The sequence below is a fragment of the Microtus ochrogaster genome, chromosome 5 (genome assembly GCF_000317375.1).
Source record: "Microtus ochrogaster isolate Prairie Vole_2 chromosome 5, MicOch1.0, whole genome shotgun sequence".
In the NCBI taxonomy this organism is placed as follows: domain Eukaryota; kingdom Metazoa; phylum Chordata; class Mammalia; order Rodentia; family Cricetidae; genus Microtus; species Microtus ochrogaster.
This window is the reverse complement of record NC_022012.1, coordinates 38,191,969-38,199,195: the sequence shown is the minus strand read 5'-3', so window position 1 is coordinate 38,199,195 and position 7,227 is coordinate 38,191,969. Positions and strand designations below refer to the sequence as shown.

The window sequence follows — 7,227 nt, the reverse complement described above, 5'->3', positions numbered from 1 at the left end:
TCAGCTAGCCTCTCCATCCATCAGCTAGCCCCTCCATCCGTCAGCTAGCCTCTCCCCATTTACTCCTTTGGAATCTGCCCATCTCTCCTCTTGCTCTAAGTTCCTTTCTATCTTTCCATGGGTGTCTTTCCTTCCTTGAATCTAGCCCCAACTGGCTAATTGTCCCACCTCTACTCCCAACCTTATGTGGTCTCTGGGCTCTTCCAGCAAACCTGGGGGTTTCTGTGACATTTTTCTATCTCCAGCGGCCTTAACCTCACACTTGTTCCTTCTCTGGGAATCCCATGGCAATTTCCCTATCTTTACAGAGCCCTAAACATTCTCCATATATGTTTGGTATCTCCCTGTACTGTCAGTGGGCCCCATGGCGCTTTCCCTCACTGTCATTGGTCCCTCTAGCATCTTTTCCGTTTGTACAGCATCTTCTTAATCACCCTTGTGATTAATCCCTCTTAATCATCCTTGCCCTCTGAGTCAACCAAAGGCTGCATCTCAATAAAGACAGGGGTGGGGGCCATTCTAAAGCACTTCCCAGCTCACTCCCCCTCCCCCACCCACCAGACTCCCCCTCCCGCTCCCCGTCCAAGGTGGAGGTGACTGAGAAGATGACAACAGTGCTGAGCGAGAGCAGCGGCCCCAGCAATGCCTCCCACAGCAGCAGCCGTGAGTGGGGAACGGGATGAGTGAGCACTGGCGGGCCCTAATGCCCCTGTTGTCAAGAACTACTTTGGGTGGAGCAAGAGGAGTTTGAGTCCAAGAAGTCAGGCAGAAGTCAAGCTATGCGTCCTCTGTATCCCCTAGCAGGAGAGAGCCACCTTTCTAACGGCTTGGACCCAGTAGCAGAGACAGCAATTCGCCAGCTGACTGAGCCCAGTGGGCGGGCAGCCAAGAAGACACCCACCAAGCGCAGCACACTTATCATCTCTGGTGTTTCCAAGGTAACAGAGCTCTGGGGAGAAAGCTAAGATGGGGAGAATGGCCTAATGGGTCATTCTTGCCCATTGAAACCTGTCCCTTCTGGCAGGTGCCCATCGCTCAGGACGAGTTGGCACTGTCCTTGGGTTATGCAGCTTCTATGGAAGCCTCAATGCAAGATGATGCAGGAGCCAGTGGTGGTCCTTCGTCACCTCCCTCAGACCCATCAGCCACATCCCCAGGACCCCTCGATGCCCTCTCCAGTCCCACAAGTGTCCAGGAAGCAGATGAGACAACACGTTCAGACATCTCTGAGAGGCCGTCAGTGGATGATGTCGAGTCAGAAACAGGGTCGACTGGTGCCCTGGAGACCCGAAGCCTCAAGGATCACAAAGGTAGGGAGCGATGGACAATTCATCCCTCTACTGCAGGGCTGAGACAGAGTCTGGCCTGGAATTTACCATGTAGCCCAGGCTAGCCTCAAACTTGAAATAAATCTTTGTCTCAGTTTCCCAAGTGCTAAATTCTAGGCATGGGCCACTACTCTCAGCTGTCTACCACTTTTTCATATCACCGTATTGTCACCTCAGTCCTACTAGACAACTTGAGGCCATGGTAGGCTCACCTAACTTGCCTTTGAGGGTCAGGCAAACTCCAGTAGAGCAAGGAACTGGGTGCTTCAGTTCCTAGCCTGACTATGACAAACTGGAGTGACAGCATGGGAAGTCACCACATTGACCTTTCTTCCTGGGTTAACAGGCTTGTTTTCTTTCACTTGCTTTTGTTGTTTGAAGACTGAGTCTCATGTAGTCCAGGCTATCTCAAACTTGCTAGATACCCAAAGTCAGCCGTAACTATCTGATTTTCGTGCCTCCACCTCCCAGCCATTGTTGTTAAGATTATAGGAGGCACCAACATGCCCAGCCATTCTTTTTAAAAACCATTATATTTTTTTTATTTTATTGTATTTGTGTGTGTGTGTGTTCATGAGCACACATCATAGCACACAATCTACCATGTAGGTTCCTGAGATTTAACTGTAGTTGTCATGTTTGGCAACAAATACCTGTTGAGATATCTTTAACAATTATTTTTAAATGTATATGGGTGTTTTGCCTACATGTGTATCTGTACATCACATGTGTGCCTGATGCCCAAAGAGTTCAGAAGAGGTTGTTGGATGCTATGGAAGTGGAGTTATAGACAGTTATGAGCTGCCACGTGAAGTCTGGGAATCAAACCTTGGTCCTCTGGAAGAGCAACCAGTGCTCTTAACCACCGAGCCATCTCTCTAGTGTCCTGCTGAGATATGTACTAACTCTTGTTTATTTTTTGTTTTGTTTGAGACAGGGTCTCACACTATACCCAAGGTTGGCCTGGAACTCACTGGCTTTCCCTCCTCCTTTACTCTGTATCCCTAGTTGCATAGATATAAGAAATTCTACTCCATGCCAATCTTAAAGTTGTTGTTCTGAGCCGGGTACACACATTTAATCCCAGCACTCCAGAGACAGAGGCAGGTGGATCTGTAAGTTCAAAGCCAGTCTGGTCTGCATAGTGAGTTCCAGGATGGCAGCAAATACATAGTAGTGAGACCCTGTTTTAAAAAAAAAAAAATTGTTCCTCTGAGCCAGGGATGGTGGCACTGAGCTATCCCAGCACGCGAGGCTAGAGCAGGGTTTTGAGTAAGTTCATTTTACAGACCGCATATTGAGGCTGTCAAAGAGGAAAGGAGGGAATCTTCCCTCTGGTAGTGACTCAGGTTGCCAACAACATTCCTAACTTCAAAGGACAGAGTTTGCTGTCATGCATCTTCACCCTTTGACCAAGAAGCCTGTCAGCTGCGGTCTGTTTGGATTTAAAAGCCAGAGTGGTAGTGCAGGCTGTGATCTCAGTCCTCGAGAGTCTACTGCAAGTGCAGACTGTAATCTCGTACTTGAGAGTCTACTGCAAGTGCAGGCTGTGATCTCAGTCCGAGAGTCTACTGCAAGTGCAGGCTGTGAGTTTAAGATCGGCCAGGGTTGCATAATGGGTTCAAGTTCAGCTTGGGCTACAAATTCAGATTCTGCCTCAAACAAAACTAACAAAAAAGAATTTCAATTTGTGGCTTGCCTCACTTCTTGAGGTAAAGGAGTTTTTAAGTCCAAAGCCTGCTGAGTGCACCTTCCTCTCTGTCTCTCTCTGTCTCTCTCTCTCTGTCTGTCTCTGTCTCTGTCTCTCTCGCTCTCGCTCTCTCTCACCCTTATTTACCTCTTTGAGGTTTCCAGACTCCCCACTGCTCACACCCTGGAATGCAAGTGTTAACTCATCTTTCCTTTTATGATTTATAGGCTTTGAGGAACACCCTCTGTGCAGCCTTTGTCTTTCCACAGAAGGAGGCTGAGTCCCAGCACAGCAGCAGCCCCTGCCCGGGTTATTTCTCCTGGGGATAGGGTCAGAAGTGCACCCAGATCCCTCCCCTAGAATGTTGTTCCTTCCTCAGGATGGGTAAAGCCCTTGTGCGCTTCCACTTTCTTTCCTGAGAAAGGCAGGCGTTAGGCAAGAGCCTTTTTATTCTTCATTTTCTGTCCTAACGTCCTAAGTCTCCATCCTCACCCCATTCCAGTGCCCCTCCGTCTGCCTCAATTTCCCTTCTTCCCCACAGTGAGTTTCCTGCGCAGCGGCACTAAACTCATCTTCCGCCGGAGGCCACGACAGAAGGAAGCTGGTCTGAGCCAGTCACACGATGACCTCTCCAACACGACAGCCACACCTAGCGTCCGGAAGAAGGCTGGCAGCTTTTCCCGTCGCCTTATCAAGCGGTTTTCCTTCAAATCCAAACCCAAGGCCAATGGCAACCCCAACCCCCAGCTCTGAGAGCCTCCTGAACTAGGAGAGGGCAAGAGTTCTCTCAGCCCGTTCCCCGCATCCCCTTCTGTACCCCTCCCTGGATTCCCAGTGCTGGGGCAAGGAAAGCCTTCGGGTTCTAAGAAGCCCCGGCACTCTGGGCTGTGGGGTGAATTGGAAGGATGTTTGACATGGGAAGCATTTGAGAGGCAGGCACTTGTGGTTGTGGACGTAGAAGAGAGTTTGGCAGCTGGGAGTCAGAGGCAGGCTCTGTCTTGGCATGTGTGGACATTCTTCAGAAGTCTGTGCCCTCTGCTGGTACTGCCCCCAGAGAGGAGCCCCGGGGCACTCATCTCCTGGGCAGATCCTTCTCCCTTATTTATTCTCTTTTCTATTTATATGTGTGGTCTAGGACCCTAAGCATCTAGCATCGGCCAACAGATGCTAGAGGGCATCTCTCCCAGGTGACCCTTTCTGTCCCAGGAGGGTAAGGCAATCTCCAAGAGGGTTTCTACACCTCTCTTGGGGGTTCCCACTTAGACCAGCACCAGTGTCTGTCTCAGGAAGACATTGGCAGATCATAGGAAGCCGGGCTAGTGCCCAGGATGGGGGGCAGGTACTCCCCACCTCCCTACCTCCCACACTGCTCCTCTTCTCTCCTTCCCCTTTATTACCATTTTGTACTTGATGCCTTCTCCATGAGCAGTGGCTCAGTTAGGAGGGAGCCAGGAAGCTGGTAGAAAGCCTTCCCTAGAGAGGTAGCGTTAGGAGCTTTAAATACTGTGCGATCATAGAGCGAGGTTGCACCTCTATGTTGGGGGATGATGATGTCCATTGCTGTGTGATGGCTTGGAATTTAATTTATTTAATTAAAGTCAAATTGGAATTTATAAATGAGAGCTGCTGGTTATCCTTTGAAAGGCAAACGGGCAGCGAGGCTGTGGTATTGATAGAGTAAGAGGATCGTTGGCACTGCCCTAGGAATGAGGAAGGACAGGAGACAAAGATGCTCCAGAAGACAAAGAGACATGTAGAGAGGTTTGAGTGACAACACCCTGAAAAGTTGCTACAAAAAAAGCTAATCTGCTAGTTCCCTTGTCTTCATCCCCCTCTCAAATAGGCTGTTCTTTCTAGGTCATAACAGAGTTCAGAGCATGGACGCTGGGCCTGGATTGTTTTTGATTTGAGACCCAGCTTCACTGGTTACCTTCATGACCATGGCCAAATATGGGTACCCAGTTGTTTTTGTTGCTGTTTTATCCAGACTCTCAACTATGTTGCCCTAGCTGGCTTGGAACTCCTTTATGTAGACCAGGCTGTCCTTGAACTCAGAGATTCCACTGCCTCTGCCTCCTGAGTGCTGGGATCAAAGGTGTGCCCGCCACCACCGCCTGGCTCAGTTTCGTTTTGTTTCATTTTTCTGTAAAATGGGGACTATGTGCTGGGGACATAGCTCAAAGATAGAGCACTATCCTAGCATACCTGGATTTTGTCTCTGGCATCATTTAATAAAGTAGGTGGAGCCAGGTGTGGTGGCATAAACGTTTAATCTCAGTAGCTGGGAGTCAGAAGCAGGAGGATCTACAGACACGTCTCTGTCTCCTCTCCTTTGGGATGTCACACAGGACCTGAGCCAGGTGAACCGCTACAGGAAGTTGTGCAGAGTGCAGAACCAATAGGAAGGAAATGCCTGCCACAAGCATCTCTTTATCGGTACTAGCTACTTCTCCTTTCTGGACACCAGTTTCTTTACCTCTAACTCCACAGTGGCCGTGGATACTCAAGTCACTTCTAACCTTGACATATAACATACTCGGGATTGGGTTTGTGGACAGACAGCATGGATTTTTTTTTTTCCTGATAAAGGGTATTGCTATTTGGCCCACACTGGCCTTAGAGTTTCTCAGTGCTGAGAATACAGGTGTGTGTCATCATACTTGACTGTTACTTGTTTTGAGACAGGGTTTCTCTGTGTAGCCCTGGCTGTCCTGGAACTTGCTTTTTAGACTAGACTGGCTTCAAACTCACAGAGATCTGCCTGCATCTACCTCTCTAGTGCTGGAATTAAAGGCGTGCGCCACCACCACCTAGCACACATAAACTCTTCCACTTACTTGTATCCCAAAGCCCTTTTTGCCTTTTAGAGATAGGGTCTAACTTACCCAGGCTGGTGTTGAACTCCTCCGTAGCTCAAATTGACCTTGGTATCATCCTCCTGTCTCCATCTCTAGTGCTGGGATTAAAGATAAGTATTCACATCTGACCCAATCTATACCTTTTAATGAGCATAAATGATGATGGGGAGGGCTGCAGCTTTTAGAAAACTAATCTCAATGTCTGGATAATCCAGTCAAAATTGTTTCTTCTCTATAAAAGATGAAAGTTGCCAGGCGGTGGTGGCACATGCCTTTAATTCCAGTACTTGGGAGGCAGAGGCAGGCAGATCTCTCTGAGTTTGCAGACAGCTTGGTCTACAAAGATAGTTGTATAAAGAGTTCTATGTTTTAATTTAGGCAGGTGGATCTCTGAGTTCAAGGTAAGCCTGGTCTACAGAGTAAGTTCTAGGACAGCCAGGGCTGCACAAAGAAATCCTGTTTCAAAAACAAACAAAAGCTACACTAGACAGTGAGTCTTAAAAGATGTGGACATTATTCATTTATGTGTTTGTTGAGACAGAGTCTCACTGTGTTTACCTGACGGGCCTCCAACTTGGATCCAGAAACCTGCTTGCCTCTGCCACCCACCCCCATAGCCTAGTGCTAGGATTAAAGGCATAGCTCACCATATCCTGGTAATTAAAATCTGGAAGCACAGGTCCATAAAAATACTGAGATCTGGGGCTGGAGAGATGGCCCAGTGGTTAAGAGTACTGACTGCTCTTCCAGAGGACCCGGGTTCAATTCCTAGCACCCACATGGCAGCTCACAACTGTCTGAAGATCCAGTTGCAGGGGATCTGACACCTTCACACCAATAAACAATAAAAAGTATTTAAAAAAAAAAAAGAAACTTGTTAAAAAAAAAATACTGAGATCTGTACTCTGAAAACTACGAATTCACACATTTTCGTGACAAGCTTTTCTGCATGGAATTACTAAGATGGCTAAGGACCGTTTTCAGTGCTATAACCCACAATTAAAACAAGAGCTAGCATCTTATGAAGTGGTGCTGGAATCATGAATTTCCAAATAAGGTTGATAAAATAACTTTGTGATGGCACATGCCTTTGTTTCTAGCACTCATAAAAACAAGAAGAGGAGGAGCCGGGCAGTGGTGGCGCACGCCTTTAATCCCAGCACTTGGGAGGCAGAGGCAGGTGGATCTCTGTGAGTTCGAGACCAGCCTGGTCTACAGAGCTAGTTCCAGGACAGGCTCCAAAACCACAGAGAAACCCTGTCTCGAAAAACCAAAAAAAACAAAAAAACAAAAACAAAAACAAGAAGAGGAGGAGCTGAAGAGAAGCTTCAGCCAAAAAGGACATTTGCTC

General features: G+C 48.0%; 1 protein-coding gene across 3 annotated transcripts in view; it reads left to right on the top strand.

Annotated features, from left to right (window-relative positions):
• C2cd2l (C2CD2 like) overlaps window positions 1-4,695 on the top strand; it is a 10,756-nt gene extending 6,061 nt beyond the window's left edge. The window contains exons 11-14 of one of the 3 annotated variants that reach the window (XM_005347173.3): window positions 562-663; window positions 802-938; window positions 1,025-1,310; window positions 3,560-4,694. In XM_005347173.3, coding sequence (XP_005347230.1) covers window positions 562-663; window positions 802-938; window positions 1,025-1,310; window positions 3,560-3,771 — 737 coding nt within the window. In that variant the 3' untranslated portion in view covers window positions 3,772-4,694. Of the gene's footprint in view, window positions 1-561; window positions 664-801; window positions 939-1,024; window positions 1,311-3,559 lie in introns of all 3 variants that reach the window. The other 2 variants (XM_005347174.2, XM_026779546.1) reach the window with 2 other exon arrangements.
• The last annotated feature ends 2,532 nt before the right edge of the window (window positions 4,696-7,227 follow it).